Source organism: Pongo abelii, chromosome 13 (assembly GCF_028885655.2).
Source record: "Pongo abelii isolate AG06213 chromosome 13, NHGRI_mPonAbe1-v2.0_pri, whole genome shotgun sequence".
NCBI classification, from domain to species: domain Eukaryota; kingdom Metazoa; phylum Chordata; class Mammalia; order Primates; family Hominidae; genus Pongo; species Pongo abelii.
Window position 1 is genome coordinate 57,800,361 of NC_071998.2, and position 17,311 is coordinate 57,817,671.

General features: G+C 46.8%; 2 protein-coding genes across 3 annotated transcripts in view; both read right to left on the bottom strand.

Moving 5' to 3' along the window:
* Nucleotides 1-4,332: 4,332 nt before the first annotated feature.
* On the bottom strand, nt 4,333-8,006 carry LOC134759745 (uncharacterized). The gene is made up of 4 exons (XM_063714103.1): nt 7,990-8,006; nt 6,523-6,763; nt 6,256-6,440; nt 4,333-5,391 (listed from the first exon to the last, which is right to left on the bottom strand). The coding sequence occupies exons 1-4, from the start codon at nt 8,004-8,006 to the stop codon at nt 4,881-4,883; spliced, it is 954 nt and encodes a 317-aa protein (XP_063570173.1). The 3' UTR covers nt 4,333-4,880.
* Nucleotides 6,911-17,311, bottom strand: part of DMRT1 (doublesex and mab-3 related transcription factor 1) — a 126,790-nt gene continuing 116,389 nt past the window's right edge. For both annotated transcript variants that reach the window (XM_002819836.6, XM_054520005.2), the window contains exon 5: nt 6,911-8,177. In XM_002819836.6, the coding sequence (XP_002819882.3) occupies nt 8,023-8,177 (155 nt within the window). In that variant the 3' untranslated portion in view covers nt 6,911-8,022. The remainder of the gene's footprint in view (nt 8,178-17,311) is intronic.

Sequence of the window (17,311 nt, forward strand, 5' to 3'; positions counted from 1 at the left end):
AGGAGAGTGGAATGATGTTGGTTTAGGAAAGTTAGGCTCTTTTCGTAATTTCCTTTTAGAACGTATTTTTTTCTCTTTTGTTGCTTTAGAAGAAAATGGTTTTGGAGATCTGCCGGCCCAAGGATGACAACCCATTTTGCAGGCGAATTTTACTTTTCTACCCTCCTCTCCATGTTTTAATATAAAACAGTATCCTGAAAGGTCAGGGACGTACCTGCTCCTGTAAAGGATTTGTTAAGCGCCGGGTATAAACTTTCAAGGGGCAGACACAGAAGCCACATTGGCACCCCCAAAGTTACCGATATCCTCTTCCCTCTTTCCCAGCAGCCACTGGAAGCAAACGGAGGTCTTGAGCCAGCCACTCAATTCAAATCCCCACGGACTCTGTGATTTAGTTACGGATATGGGATGGGGCCACTTTTTCACCTCCTTAACCCATAGACCCCAGTCATAGATGTCTTGGGGGAGAGGGTCCTTCACAAGATGACAGCAGAAAACTTTGTTTAGATTATTTGCGTGTTCCCATTCTCCCAGGAGTAGCGGGCTTGGCCTAGTGCAGACTATCGCTATATATGCACAAAGAAGGCCCTCCCCCCTCGCACCTCCCCACTGCCCATCAGCAAACAAGCAAAAACCAAAAAAAAAAAAAAAAAAAAAGTGGATACACTGCAGGGCAGCACAATAGCTCTATGCGAAGCGGGGCAGTTCCAGAGCCTTCGGTGGATACGCTTCTGAGAGTGTGCACCAAGCCCATCTCCTGGTGGGGAATCAAATGCTACATGAGAGCGTAGGCAAGTCCGCTGCAATGTCCGACCCCTCATGGGCACAGAGGCCCTTGTCCCCTCGGGGAGGCCGCTTTTCTCTGTACTGCCCTGGAAGTAAGCAAGCAACCCGAAAACGTTCCTCTAGTGTTTGCTATGAATTCAAGGGAAGCACCTCCAGGCGTTCTAGCAGCCAACCCTCTGCCTAGAAGGCTGATTTGCGGAGAGGAGGGTTGAAAACCGAACCCAGTTGTGTGTTTCCCTTGAAGCCCTTAGCTGTCCCCGTTTCATACGCGTCCGGGAGGTGGGGATCGCAGGAGACTGACCTGGTAGAGTGTGGACAAGAAGCTCTAGCATTCGAGTGCTAACCCTGGGAGGCCATCCTCCAAAGCCGCGTGGGGTAGAGACCCCTCGGTCTTGCCCCTTCCCCCACCACTTTAATCCTTCCTCTAGTCTCAACCTTCTCTAGGAAAACAAGCCCTAAAATACAACTGGAAGGAATTTCGTAAGCTCTGGGGACGGGAGGCAGAGGTCGCCCCCAGCCCTGTAGGCCCGAGGCTAGGAAGTGGGGAGCTGGACGCGAGTCATTTAATGTGCTGAGATATAGAGGGCCTCAAATGACGCCTTAACTGAAAACTATTGCGCTGAAACCTCCGGATCTCTTGGAAACGTGGGGAACAACGACTTTTTCAAAACCAAATTTCTTCCGATTTTCTTCAAATCGTCAGTGAAACGAGGAAGTATAAAGAACTTGAGCATGAATAAATTTTTAAAAGGAAAGCAGAAGAGCTCTGCACCAGGTTTGTGGGGGCATTTCCACTTCCAAGGCGACCCCTTTTCCCCCTTTTCCTCCGTCGGTCACCTAGCCACCCTATCTCGTTGCCACTCAAACAGTCTGGCATTATTTGGTCCCGGGGGCCCGTTTCACTCCGGTGCACATCGGGGGCTGAGATCTAAATACTCATTTGATATAGTGCAGTAATCCTTTTCTCATATTTGATGGGAATGTTTTCCATATCCCAGTATTTGACAACATCTCCCTATAGGGACAGGTTTGTATTTATGTTGGTAAAATGTCCCCTGCCTCAAAGTCTATTGTAACCCAACACCTGACAACCCCGAGTCCCATTTCTGTTTGCAGAAAGGGTTTATTCAAGCACATAATGGGATCCCAGCAGAAAGCCTTTCAGAACAAGGGGCTATGGTAAACTTCACCACATGAACTCCGTTTCCAGGGCTATTAAGCTTTTAATTGGAAAATAGCAGAGGAAATTTCAAGGTGACTATAACGTGTTAGCAGTTAGTGCAGAGAAGAAAAGCCGAAGCGGGAATGAATGTAGAAAGCATATGGTCCAAATCACGTTTAGGAGGAGCGGCCTGCTTCTACTAAGTCCCAGTAGCTTACACACTTATGGGAAAAATCATCAAAGAAATTGGAAAGGGAAGGGGGAGGATTACAAGTAAATGTAACCTCACTAGACTAGATCCATTGGTGCTCTCCTGTGGATGGTGTGTTCTCAAACCGCAATTAACTGAGTAGAATTGTGGCAGATAATCGTGGAAGAGGAAAAAACAATGTGCGTATGTGGGTCTTTCTCGGCACACACAATCGCAGGGTGTGTGTACACGTAAAAGGATGCAGGTGCCCTTACTGAGAAAGTGAGGACTCCAGATCTGGGAGTACTGGTAGGTGCTCCTCATCCCAACTAATAGTTAATCAAAACGACAGTTTCCGATTGTCCCGGCTGTATAGCACATCAGGAAATTCTCTGCTGGATTCTCATGGAAGGGGAGGTCAGGGTTCCTATTTCACTGTTTTCATCGCGACCACGGTGATGTCAGTGCAGGCAGACGCTGGAAGCCTGAGCGTGAGGAACCCCTGTGAAAGCAGGAAAACTTGTCCCCTCTTCCTGTGCGTGAACTACTCAGCTCTCACCCGGTCAGCTTCTCGACCTCGCTCTTCGGCCAGCTTCAAATTGAAAGGAGTTGGGGGAATGTCTAGCCAGGCAGTGGGGCAGCCAGCAATCAATTTATTTAGATGGCAATAATGTCTTGGTTCTCCCTCAGTTGGTTGGGGACAGACTCATGCAAACCCCCCATGAGATCCCCGAAGCCGCCCTCCGGGGCGAGGGGTGGAAAGCAGAGGCCGCTTGGGGTCGGGGAGACGAATGAACCCCGGGGTCACCGGCCCGGGGACACCGCTGAACAGGGGAAGGTCCTGGACTGTTGTCCCCACATAATTTTGGTAGGGGAAGAGATGGGTCCCAGTCTGAGGTCTGCTCCAGATCCCCACGTGCCGAGGCCTTTGGGGACAAACAGGGAGAGCAGAACGGCCTGTGACCTCGCTGGCCCTACGCCGACCGGGCAGGAGCAGCCAGGTCCTTCATGTTCTCGAACTCTCGAAGCCAGCAGCGGCTCACGTCTAGGAGTCAGCGCTCTCCCCCTTGCGGATTCCTCAGACCCAGCCTGGATACAAGACCGTGCCAGCCTTTTGTGGGGTTGAGGTGTCGCTACAGCACGGCTTCATCCGAGGGCCCAGGGCCGCGACCTCAGCCCCGCGCTTTCGAAGGGAACTGGAAAAGCGCTAGCCTGGGGCGCTCCCCGCTGGGCCGCGGTTCCTGGAGGCCTTGGGGGTAGCCGCTCGTTCGACTCCAGCTCCCTGTCGGGAGCGCCCGCATTGGACCCGACGCCGAGTAGCAGGAGGGCGTGAGTCCGGCTCGGGACGTCGGCCGCTTCCCCATACCGTCTTGGAAGGGAGGGAGACGCGTCGCAGACCCTGTCCACCTTAAGTGCAAAGGAAAAAAGGCACGTCTCCACCAACGTAAAAATGAGCAGCGCTGATGTTAAGTCTTAAGATAATCTTTACCCTGCGACTTTAAAACACAAGGGCTGAAAAAATAATTTTAGGTAATTTGAGCAACATTCAAGGGATAAGGGAAGTTTCTTCTCCCTAGAGCGTTCGCTCTCAGGGCTCTAGGGCACTTCCTCCTCGGGACAAGCCCCTTTTCCAGAAAACCTCACCAGCCTCCCGCCTCCTCCCTTGCTGTCCCTGAACAAAGCCCAGCTGCGGGGAAAGCAAGGGGATTTGCGCGCTTCTGAGAAAGCGTTCGGATTCAGGGGCCCGGGAGTAATGAAGGGAAACGGCCCGCGCGACCGGCACCCCAGGAACAGTGGGCGCGAACTTTGCCTGGAGGCCAGGCCGAGGCGCCCGGCGGAGACGCGGGAACTGGAAGCAGGGGAGGCTGAGGGGCGGCACACCCGGACGAAAGTAGGCCCGGGCCCTCTCTTCACTTTCCCGGCCCAGGAGCCTCCTGGGCGGGGCAACTTCCGGAGTGCTCGGGGCCCCGCCCCCCAGACACGCCCCGTTTTCCCCCCTCCCACCCCGGCCTCGCGGGCGGCGGCTTTCAACTGTGGAAAAGTTTGGTTTGCTGGTTTTTTGGACCCGGGCGGGGGTGGGGGCTGGGGGGGCGGCGAGGGGGAGGAACTTAAACAGGTGGTGGAGTGGAGGCTACCCGCTTCCGAGGGCAGGCGGGTGGGGGAGGGGTAAGGGGGCGACTGTTAAAGGTGAGAATCGCGAGCGGTTGGCGGTGGCCCAGCTTCAAAGGCAGGGGTCCTAGAAGGCTGTGGATCTAAGGCCTCGTCCGCGTGTGCGCGGAGGGCGAAGGGAGAGCCAGGGCCCTACGCCAGTTTCCCGGACAAAATTCCCAGAGGGTCAGCGGCGCGCGAGCAGGCTGCCACGACCCTAACCCGCCCGGCGGACAGGGCCTAGCGGGGAAAGCCAAGGAATATCCCCTACCCCTCCACAGGCTGCCCTTAGGGTTTCTCTGTAAAGCGCGACGACGCGTTCTCAAAAGCGCCATTAATGCGACTCGATGCAAAGCGTCAAAATGCGGTGCGATACACGTATACGTGGGAAACCAGTTCAGCATTAAAGTTCAAGTGGAGCGGAGGGGGCTGCATATTTTTATTTCTATTTATTTTTTGAGACGGAGTCTCATTCTGTCGCCCAGGCTAGAGTGCAGTGGCGCGATCTTGACTCGCTGCTTCCCTCCGCTTCCCGGGTTCAGACGATTCTTGTTCCTCAGCCTCCCGAGTAGCTGGGATTACAGGCATGCACCACTACTCCTGGCTAATTTGTGTATTTTTAGTAGTTGGCCGGGCTGCTCTCGAACTCCTGATCTCAAGTGATCCGCCCGCCTCGGCCTCCCAAGGTGTTGGGATTACAGGAGTGAGCCACCGGCGCCGCCCGGGAGCTGCATTTTTATGTGTGGGCGGGAGTCTTGTTTCCGCAAGAATCGACGGAAACGGCAGTGCAGGCCAGGGAGGGTCTGACTCCCACCTCTGTCCCCGATTGGGGTCTCCAACCGTGGTTAGCGGAGGGAGCCCCGGCTGCGGGTATGACAGTGGTTGTGGCAGCAAGAAGGCGAGTGTCACCAAGGGCGTCCTGGGCTCCAATTCAGTGGCGCAGGGTCTGCAGGACACGAGGTGGAATATGAGCCAAAGGCCCCGGGGCGGCGGCGCGAACCCAGCGGCCTGCTTGTTGCGGTGGGTTGTTAGCCCGCGGGTCAAGTCCGCAGGAAGCGGGGAGGAGTCATCAGTGCCCTCGGCCACTGCGGAAGCTGGAGGCGGCCTGGGGAGGAAAAGCGCGTGCTCCCTTTGCTTCTAGCCCCTCGTGGAATAGCGGCCGCTCACCAAGAGTCCAGGAGAATTAGGCCTGGCGCTCCTGCCTCGGTTTCCCCACACCGTAGCACCCAAACATCTGCAAAACTTGTCAAGGCTGTCTGGGCAATCCGCACAGTGCGCCGGGCGAGCACACGACGCCTGCAACGCCCACACTTGCACACACGCGTTCTGCGCACTCTTACACTGCACACACCATGGATCCCGCCCGCGGAAGGGGGCAGAGCTTTGGGAAACTGACACCCCCTCGAATGTGTTTATTAATACACGGTTAAAATCCAGCCGTGAAGATGTACTGTCTGTGCTCTACCTTGTGTTTAGAAGTGGACATTCATAACGCAATTCCCCCAGGCCTTGGGCCTGTCTTGCACTCTCTGGGTCAAGACTAACCACCCGAGGAAACCTGAGCGTCACTCCAACCCACTACGCGTGGGAGGAAAGCTCCAGACCCCTCTCTTCTGGGGCTATTGGACACAGGCCAGAAGCCAGGTCTTCTGGTCAGCTTGAGACCCTGCGTGGCCAGCGGAGGTCCAGGGCCCCGCCCTCCCCCTGGGAGTGGCTCTTCTAGGGGACCGCGTGAGGCCGCTCGGATGCAGCACCAAACGGCGTTAGGCGAGGCAGGTGGGTTTAGAAGGGCCTTTTCAAAAATAAGGATGCTGCCCACTGGACAGGCCTAGTTCCCAGGGTGCAGGCGGCCAGGATGCGCATTGCCTGCGCAGCCCAAGCCCGCTCCGCCGAGCCAAACCTGGCTCTCGGGGCTCACCAGAGGCCCAAAAGGTGCTCAGTCAAGGCCGAGAGCGCGCTGGCAGCCTACCTGGGCCTTGCCTGACTTTCCAGAAATGCAGGGGCACTGAAGGAGGCAGTGCTGAGAGGGGACACTTTCCCACTGAGGAGGCGTGCGGGGCTTCTCCAACCACCCCGCGGGTCACAATTAAGTGTGCTGGGGTTATCTGCGGAATGGCGGGAGCTGCAAGACTCCGGGATCCTCAAAAGCCAGACCTAAAGAAATAGAGGGGGCAGTGGGAAGGGGCCCGCGAAAACGCGGGCGAGGTGGGCGCGGGATCATCTTCCAGTAGGCCACCAGGAACACCTTGGAGGTGACGACTCCGCAGTCCAGTTCCCTCCCCCGCGCGCCCGCAGCCTCCGCCGTAGCCGTCACAATAGCTACAGCTACAGCCGCCCGCCGAAGGGCACACGGCTGCAGTAGCAGCAGCCTGACAAGTGTGATAAAATGATCTTCCTTAACTAAACTCGTAAAGCACTGGGCAATAAAACTCAATCTTCTGTAAAATCCAATTAAGTCATTATCTGACTGATTGTATCTTTAATTGAAAACAGAAGTGACAGTAAATTTCTGTGATATATCAGGATCAATCGATACCGCTATACGATTCAGCCCCAAGAAGTGATTTATAATGTCAAACCTATATAGGTAACTCCACATTATTCTCTTTAAAACCACTGGTGGATGAAATTAAGAGTAAGTGCATTTAATAAAAAACAAGATGGTCAGGTTATTGATTACAACAGATGGGGGTGAAATCAAATAGATGTTTTCAAAGCACAGAGCGAAGAAAATACAAGTAATTTCTTTTTTCCTGTTTAATACCGCTCACCAAATATACACACAAGAAAATTCAGTCATCAATAACATTTTTATTTCAGGTACAGCTGCAACTAAGCAGAACAATGAATTTTTTTAGACTAGTTTCATTTCAGGATGGCTTCTGTTACATAACAAAGTACTCCATAGCAATTTTTAACAAAATAATGAACTCAAATCTAGCAACTTTTAAAGATGTACTTATTTCCAAATCAGATTACACCCTAAGGTTACAACAGTCTAGATTGCATCCATTTTTTTCCAGTAGCAGAAGGAATGTATGATAAACTCATTCTACAAACACCACTCAGGAACTCTGCATCACTACGGTCACTTTAAATTGCATTGTTTTCAAATTACACCCTTTACCAAAAATGCAGCAATTTTTTTTACAGGCTTTAATGTTTCTGATTATATTTCAGTTACGTTTTGGATTGGGAGGATGGGGTGGGGCTATTTCCAACAGCAACACACACAATATATCCATTTAGCGGACTTCTAAAAAAATCACTAATTTTGCCTGCTCTTTTCTTCTCACCCGTCAGCTAACTTGGCTAAATTTATATCTTTGCAGGTTTTTAAAAAATACTTAAAAAAAAAAAAACCTAAGGCACCTAAGATTTCATTTTAAAACTAAAAGTAACATCTAATTAGATGACTCATTTAGAGGCACACAAATGGCTTCACTTGAATGAATTCTTTTATTTCTTGAAAACTACATGAAACCGGTGTCATTAAAAAAATGAACACTATTATTTAAACTCCGTGAGCAAAGCACTTAAATCATGCAGATGGTAGTCACGGACCCTAAAGTATTACAAATGTGTTACAGCCTCTGGACTAAACTCTAAGGAATATAAACCAAATACGTTCTCAACAGTTAAGATAGTATGAGTCAATGCAAAATATTAACAAACCCCATGGAAAGTGGAATAAGCCTGTTACTCCAAGTCAACCGCCATCGGCAGCAGGCACTGCTCACTCGTCCTCCTCGATGACGGGAGTGACTGTGAAGCTGCTGGGCTCCGACGCAGGCTCACATTCAAGCACTGCCTTTGTGCTCTTGTTACTAATAGGAGAGCTGCTCGAGAGGGAAACCAAGCCAGAATCTTGACTGCTGGGCGGCGAGAATACTGGGAAGTGAGGGGAGAGAGAAAGGGAGAAGAGTATGTTAAAAGTGGCTGGTCTTTATACATTCATTATTCAATTAGGTTACAACAAAGAAAGTGGCGCTCTCCATTTCTATTCTGAGTTGAAAGTGTTTTTATAGACACTCATTAAAACTCCTAGCATTTCTTTAGAATAAAAAAATAGTATTCTACACAGTATACCTATTTAACGAAAGGAGTAAGCTAGATAGCAGAGTTCCAGTTTAACGTTCATTAAAAAACAAAAGTCGGCTGCATCCTCTTTGGGAAACTATTTCCACCCTTCACCCGACTCCTCCCCTTTATGCAAAGGATGCTGATGAAACTTGTCAAGTGATCCATCTGACAAATTACCCCAAGCAAGACTCCACCCATGCATTTCCACCATGACAGGTAACCCACCCTACTTTTTCAAGATACAGCAGGTGAAGTTGATAGCATATTAACTTTACTGTTATTTCTCTTGGCATAACAGGACAAAGACGGGGGGAAGGGGATGTCAGCATACATAACTTTTAAAAAGTAAAAGACAGTAAATGGGAGAGAAAAATTTTAAAAACAGAAAAGTAAATAAATTACATAACACTAAAATAGAAGTCAGATACAAATTGTGAAAGCAAACCTAGGAAGATAAAACTCCACTGGAAAACCCACATTAAATATGAAGGATGCAAAAGTAATAATGTGTTAAGCAACTTTTGCAACCTTAGCAGCCACAGTAGATAAAAAACTTAAGCAAAAGGGTCTCTGACCTTCTTAACCTTAGCTGAGTTTAGATCCACCCCCCAGAACTCCCTTCCTGCCTAGTGTGAATGTAATTAAGGGGAAGCTGCAGTGGTAATTTCTCTCCTCATTAATTTCCTGATTGGTTTCAGCCTCAGGATTCTGCCGGGCAGTAGTTTGTCACCAATTCCAAATGGCCAATCGTTAATACTAATGTTTGTGTAACTAACTGCCAGCATCTGCCACGGCTTCTTGTACAACAATAATGGTGAAAGGGTACATTAGTGCTCCTGTGTTAATTCAGCTTGTGTTCATCAATAGGGAAATCTATGATGTAATTAGCAAAATGCATTGGGAGCTGAGTGCTGAAGTCATTTGTAGAGAACTAAATCATGGTAGAAGCTGTACTGGGTCCTGATGTGTTTGCCATCAATACTTATTATGTTTGGAATTTAATAAGGTATATTACCATGCTGAAAAGAGACCTTTTTACAACTGAACACTATTTACGCTTGTTATGGGTTTGGAAAAGGTTTGCTGCAGCTAGTGGAACCACACAGAAATAAAAGAACAGAGCTGGGATTTAAGAAGCAGACCCTTAACCACTCCACTGGACCGAATTCTTTTAGAAAGCCCCCTTCTTCCAGTGTGACATATGGGTAGACAGATAGACAAATGGATAGTTTTGTACAGCTACCTCAATATCCAAGAAGGAAAGAGATTATCTGAAAATTCAGTAAGTGAATAAATTTGAAAAACAACTTGGGCAATTTCCTGACAAGTGGTTACTTTTTATATTGATAGATTTGTTTAGTCTTTAATAATGTAAATAAAAAGCAAAGGATGAGTTTGTAAGCTTTAAAATGTAGGAAAATAATTTTTTTAATTTAAAGGGAGTCATTAAGTAGTATTTTATAACAAAAAAGCACACATATGCATATATAAATATAGCAACCAAAACTAGGAACCTAGGAAATCTGAAGCCTTCATCTTATTACAGTTCATAAAAGTATCTTACTAAATTTGTATTGTTATATGCATTTAAATTCCATGCAAATCCAAGGTGATTTATTAATTGTATACGTGCACCTGGCTGTCATATATATGTACAGAGAAATGTTTTCCAAAGGCAGCAGACTGCTTTGAGATCTTGTTACTATACAGATCTGGAGAGCCAACTAAGAGCTTCCTGGAGTCCATGAGTTAATGTCCCCACCCCCAACCAGTGACAGAAGTTTCTCTGTATAGAAGCTATGGGGAAGAACAGTAAACATTGTTGACTACTACCTGTATGCCACACACATACTTTAGTGAGGTATTTCACCCTCAAACCATTTACTGAGAGAATTACTCTCCCCATTTAACATAGGGATCCTGTGCAAGCTGTCAAGGGCAGCACTGTACTGGTTAGGCTGACTCTGGCGTGCTCTGGCCCCTGCACCAACTTTCTCCTGGGCACCACATTTCGGAACTGGCAGCTGAACCTTCCCAATCCCTGTGTGAGTTTAAGGAGGCAAAGCAACGGACCTTTGCCAAGCTGATGCAGAGGCTTGTAAAGGAATAGGTATGTGTTCTCCCAACATGTTCAGAGCCCTGGGCCTGTTTCCAGTTAGCAGCTGACTGGGAGATGCCCTGGGAGATGCCCTCTCCTCATTTAGCCAACTTGGGACTAAAAAGGGGAGGACTGGGAATTCTGCAAAAGAAAGGAATTTGACAGTATCCCCCTTTTGCTCTAACTTGCCTTATGAATATTTTCTTGGAAAGTACTCTTGCGACGGGGCCACAAAGCATGCAGAATGTTACCTGCATGGACTAGGGGGGCTCCAAGCATATTTTTAATGCATGACTGCACTCTAGAGAAAATGTAAAACTCACCCTGTTTTGAAAAACAGCTGTATTTTTTATAGTGTTTCTCCACTCAAAATTTAAACCCATGTTATTTTTACATTTGTTCAAGGCTTAGCATTGTTTTTAAATAATAGGCTGTTGAAGTTAGGGATAGTATCTGTTTAAACTCATTTTTGTATAGCACCTCATAGAGTTCTAAGTACATGAAAAGATTTAGTGTGTTTTTCCTTAGTGACTATTGTCCAAAATCACTTTTACTACCATCCTTAAAGATCGTCCCTCAAAGGTATCTTTTCCATTTTAATGCAGCTTCCTTAAACTTTTGGAAGGAGAAGGGCTAATAGTTGACCGTTGTAAATTATTTCATACCAATTAAAAATTCAAAAATCAAAATGATGCTTTTCGCTCTTTGATTCTAAGGGGTCCTACACAAGGCTAATTTCAACTCAAAAGTCTTGTTTTAGGTCATTTTGTAAAACTGCTAACTCCTAGCGTCAGTGGCACTGTGGGGGAACATAGTATTGGTAGCACTAGAAATTGGTTCAATCTCTCTGGACAGCAATCTAGTGACATGTAATAAGAACCATAAAGCTGTTCAGCCCCTCTGACCTGGTAATTCCACTCTGGGGAATAACCCCGAAGAAAGGAAGAATAATTGAGCCTGAGATGCTCAACACACCATCAGTGAAGATGTTAGTGTACTGCTCTTGTGCTTGGGGAAGGGAGTTGGGGCCAGCTGCACTGGGGTTGGGGGCAGGAAGCATTCACAGGCAATAAACAATTAAGGATTATACTACCCTATAATCATTGATAGCCTCCCAGCATTTACAGAAATGGAAGAAATTATTTCTGCACACCACAGCAGAGACTGAAAAGTAAGGAAAAGAGAAAAGGAAAACTTGCCAATCTGATATTTTTTTGTGTTACAATGAAAGGTGGGTAAACCTCCGAGGCTGACCCTTGTTTGAACCAGCAAATCTAGTATCTGTTTTCTCTCAAGAAGCCTATTTGTCTACCGAAGCTACTGGGATGTTATTTTATTATGATTTAACAATAAACAGAAAACCTTACACAGGATCATTCTTACCAACGAGGGGAAAAAACACTTCAAGATGATTTTGATGCCATCTAACCATGAGTATTCTTTTTGAAAAATATTTATACTGTCAAAAAAGAAAACCTTCTTAAAAAAAAAAAAAAACAAACCTCTAAGCGCTAAATCTTTTGACATTGCAAAGACCCCTGACTTTTAACTTGAATGATCTGTTGGAAGTCAATGGACTGGAACGAATAATTCTCTTCCAGTGATGTGAGAAAACAGGATATTCATGCTTTAAAAACATTTTTCCTTCCTCCATATGTTAAACACTATTAAACTCCTAAGAAACCATTTTAAAATAAAATACAAGTGGCATTTTTCAGTTGTTAGCAACTCTTCATCTAGATGCCGACTGCCAAGGCAGACAAACAAAATTGCTGGCCTCTTCAGTTTCCTAGAGTTTGTAGGCATAAGAAAGAATCTGATGAAAAGCTGATGAAAATTTCTTAAACAACAAATTCTTCCACTTCATGATAACCATAGTGTTTGGAAATAAAATCATGTGCAATCAATACCACTTAGCATATATTTAATGTTTCACAATAGAACTCTTTTCCAGAGTGGAACTGCTGCCCTTCTCACTAACATTTAAAATAATTAGGATTATCTTAGCTGTCCGAAGCTTGGCAGGTTCAGTCTGTACTTTCAAATAGCATTAATTCTTGGCACTCAGAACAAGGGATAAAAGGTAAAGATATGAATGGAGATCTTTATTCCACCTGATCTATCATGGATTAGCTCATTCTTTTCCAGTTCATGCCTGCACTCTAGTTAAGAAGAAGGCTGAGCTGTAACTGATGTAATTAGAAACCACAAGCTGAGAAAAAAATAGCCCTTTGGTAATCTCCTCCATTTACTATAAATTTACTAAAAAAAAGTAATGATCGTTGAAACAATTAAATGTGTTTTTCCCCCGACTGCAATTAAAGAGTAGTGATGAGAGAGTGGAGCATAGGATTGTGTTTTCCGTAACACCATATCTTAGTTATCAGCTTTAAAATCGAGTATCAGTTTTGAAGGGGGCTAGCTCTGCACTTTGCGTATTGTAGAGAGAACTGGCCAATCACTGTAAATGAAAGATCCTATAGATGGAATCAGGTAAATTAAATGAAAGATCCAATAGATGGAATCAGGTAAATTATCAGTGCTTCCTCGTTGATACAACTATCACAACCTTTGCAAGCATTGGGAAATAGCATACTTTAAAAACTAGGTGAACTTAACAGAAAGTACATATTTATGCAACATTACCTCTTTCCCTCTAAATTTCATGTAAAACATAATGTACACACAATTCACAAAATAATAGTAGACCAATTTTTTAACTCTCAAAAGGAACAGAAGCCAAGCAAGCATCCTTCTGCAGCATGTCAGAGGTTGAGGGAGCACTGGCCCAGGAGTCTGAGAACCTGGGCTCACAGTCTGGTCCTACTGTAGCTGCAGATTAGTTTCGCTGTTGCTACTTGTGAAACTAAGTGATAATGTACCCATCAAACTTACTCCCTTCGCCACTTACAGAGTTCAACTGATAAGCAAAGGGAAGAAGGCTTTTTTGTTTATATTAACATGGTATGCAAAAAGGGAAGAGAAAGAAGGGGCGCATTCAGCCTTATACCCCACCAGGGACTCAACCAAAATCAGCTCACGGCCAGGCGTTCCTTCTCCAATGCCACCTCCACCCCACCCAGGCCCTCCTGGACCACAGCATGGCAGCTGGTAGGTCCCCAATGCCACCTCCACCCCACCCCACCCCACCCCACCCAAGCCCTCCTGGACCACAGCATAGAAAGCTGGTGGGTCCCCACATTCCCTGCTTGTTTCATGGAGGAGGTCACCGCAAGCAACTTGTGTCTCAAAGCCATGAATAATCAACATGTCCATGGCAGCAGCCCTACCCTGATAGGGGCTCGGCACCCCTTGAAGTACCTCCTCTCCCCTCACTCCTCACCTTCCAAAAAACCCTTCTTGCCTGTCAGCAATGGTGATGCTCCAGACTGCTCCCTTGCCCCGAAACTCAGTCAGTTGTGGGAACTTTCCTCCCACTAACATCTCTTCCTAAACCCTCTCAGAGGTGAGCAAGCGTGCACACGAGGGGCTGACTCACTTTTACTGACTCAGTTGCCTAGTCCCATCCAGGGGTGTCGCATTTGGTGATACACGCAATCCAAACAGTCAAAGTCACTCTAAAACTATGTTTTAACCAAAATATATTGTCTTAACACCTAATCATTGTGTGGCTTTTAATTCCCTTTAGTAACAACATCCTGCAGTAAACCCACAGACTGGCTAACTCTTTGCTCTCCTCTCCTCTCCAGTAAAATAAACACAACCTAGACTTTTAAGAAAACTCCTCTGGTACCTGGGACATTGTTTAAGCATCCTGCGCCCTAGTTTCTCCATCTGTGAAAAGGCGGTAATAACAGATAGTTGTGAAGATTACTGGAGTAATGTTTACTCAACAAATATTAGTTTCCTTAATTCCTCTGTCAGCTCTCTAAATCTCCATGTCTTAATGTGAGAAGATTCTTGCTTTTGAACGCATCAGAATCATATCAGGATTTAGTACAACGTCTGTTTATTCCAGGCCACACACACATGTTGCCTTTTTCAGAGAACCAGGAATACATGTTTACTATGTAATACCCTGAATGTCACATCCAAGAGGCAAAACAACCTATTCCTCACTTGAACGGGCCCTTTGTTAACACCAGTTCTGCCTTTTTCAATCTTTTTGAGGAGGGAGGTGAGAAGATGGCTGGCATCAAATCAAACACCAGAATGTCTGTGAACATACTTTATAAACCAAACAGAAAATAGCGTTATTATCCCATGATCAAGCAAACCATCCCTTCAGACTAGCATTTGGAGGAAGGAAGAATCTGTGGTTTTTGAGCCTAAGTTTGTCCTAAAAGTTGGGAACTCTGGGAAGTACATGGCACAGGTGTCAATGTCTCCAAATAAGTACAGGTCTCATCTGTTCCTAATCTACAATTACTGGGTTCCTGGAGCCCTGTCACAACGAGGCTTGCGTTCTGAGAAGAGCAAAGAGTTACCCAGTGTGTGGGTTTACTGCAGGATGTTGTTACTAAAGCGAATTAAAACGAGGCATTCCAGAAACTGTCCCTGGGTCAGAATGCAACAGAGTAGAGGGGTCAGGTGTGTGGGCTCCGGAGGCGGGCTGTCTTACTACCTGAAGACCCTGGACAGGTCCCTTAACCTCTCCATGTCTCTGCTTCCTCATGTGTAAAATGGGGATACAGTAGAGCACTTAGGAGGATTCTACACAAGGCGTGGGGCCCCATTAAGTGCTACGTTCCCTACTGTGGTCACCCATACGTGTGGCCCGGTGACAACCACATCTCAGCACCTGATGCTGTCTGAACCGAGCCCTGTTCCTAGCGTCACTTCTCAGCACTGCTCCCCTACTCCACTTCCCTTGTCTACACCTGCCCCACCCCACCCTACTTCATCTTTCTTGAGCTTGAAGAGGCAGCAGAAACACAGCCTCCTTTCTGGGAGACTGTTTTCCCATCACACTGCACGCTAGGCAGGAGGGCTGGTAGGGAGGCCTGCTTCTGGCTGGCTCCTCTGACTTAGGAGTACCTGTCAGGCTGGGCCAAGCCCAGCTCCTACCCCTCAGCCAGGAGCAGCCACCATCTGAGAATTGTCCAGAAAGACCAGGAGCTCTGCCATCCACACTGGCACCTCAATAAACACCCTGTGCCTCAGCTTCCTCAATTGTAAAAGAAGGTAATAAATATCTCACAAAGTTGCACTGAGGATCAAGGAGACAAAATAGTTTGTAAACCCTAAAGGTCTATACACTTGTTACTCATTATTTTCTGTCCCCTCTCCTCTGGCAGACGCCTATACTCTTCTCCAGGAAAGAATTGTGAGTGTCTGTACTCCATTGTAAATTAATAGGATTTTTATTAAACATTGGTTGAGAAAGGAAAAAAAGTGACAACACACTCAACACCTCTGAATGTTCTTGGACAAGTTTCAATTCTGATGTGAAGGAAAGTCAACGATTGCTTTCTTCATCCCTCTTTACACACCAAAAGACTGAAAGTTAAAATGAATTCCAAGCTAAAACCTGAGCCTGTTGTTTGTGCTTTTCGCGGCATCATGTATAGGCCTTCAGTGACACTTAACCATTCCTGAGGCTGGGCCAACAGGCAAGCCGACTCCACTGAATCAGGCTAGGGCAAAGAGCCAGTAGAACCACCTGGAGGCAAAGACACAAAGTCCGCAAGGTAAAAGACAAACCTCGGGTAAATGGAAATTGAGCTGAGAATGTCTACCATCCATTGTCCAGCACAGTGCAGAGCACATAGTGGGTGTTTAATAATGGATGCATGAGTGAGAAAAACAATAGAATTTAGCCTTCACAAGACACACTGCAACCATGAAACAGGACCAACCTATGCATGCACTAGCAAAGACAGTCTCAAGTCTAAAACCAGTTTAAGGTGGCCGGGTGCGGTGGGTCACGCCTGTAATCCTAGCACTTTGGGAGGCTGAGGTAGGTGGATCACCAGAGGTCAGGAGCTCAAGACCAGCCTGGCCAACATGGCAAAACCCCATCTCTACTAGAAATGCAAAAATTAGCCGGGCATGGTAGCACATGCCTGTAATCCCAGCTACTCGGGAGGCTGAGGCAGGAGAATCGCTTCAACCTGGGAGGCAGAGGTTGCAGTGAGCCAAGATCATGCCACTGCACTCCAGCCTGGGCAACAGAGCAAGACTCCATCTCAAAAAACAAAAAACAAAACAAAACAACAACAACAACACCAGTTTAAGGAGTTTAGAGTACAAGTGTTTGAATCAATTCTGCCTGTAGTTACTACATAGTGACTCTATGCAAAGCCTGGACACAGAGGCAAAGGGAAAAGCAGCATCAAACACACCCTCTGACAAGCGGTGGCACCAGGACCCTGTCAGCCCAGGCCAAAGGCCCCCAGCTTTTAATGACTTCCTCAGGGACTCTGTGCAATGCAAATGAGTGCTCAGATCCACATATAGGTGCCATGACTGGGTTGGCCACACATACCACAACTGCATTTGAAAACAGACTTAAATATATACGTGATCATCTCAGTAACGAAGGCAGGCTGGGCAAAGAAGATGCTCTATGAGTCGTCTCTGAAATAGACTTGTCATTTGATTCTGGGAAAGCTGTTTTCTCAGATACAAGAGGAATCAAACCCATAAAGTAGGCTGTGACATTTGCCACTCTACAAACTAGGCTGGCTGTCCAGATATTTTGCAGTATGAGAAAATTTTAAAGCAGCCTTGCAGAAGAATCACAGATGCTCTAGCCTGAAAGAGTAAGGTGTGATGGAAATCCCAATCTTGATGGGCATCTCGTTAAGGCTAAGAAAAAGGATTAGTTTTGGAGTCAACACCACTGCCAGGGGAGCTGGTCACAATAATGTCAATACTGCCT

What these genes read in the sequence shown, in the direction of transcription:
- LOC134759745 (XM_063714103.1), bottom strand. An exon ending in TCACCTCCAAGGTGTTCCTG is followed by an intron (nt 6,441 to 6,522) that starts GTGGCCTACTGG and finishes CTATTTCTTTAG; the next exon opens with GTCTGGCTTTTGAGGATCCC. An exon ending in GAAAGTCAGGCAAGGCCCAG is followed by an intron (nt 5,392 to 6,255) that starts GTAGGCTGCCAG and finishes TTTCCTCCCCAG; the next exon opens with GCCGCCTCCAGCTTCCGCAG.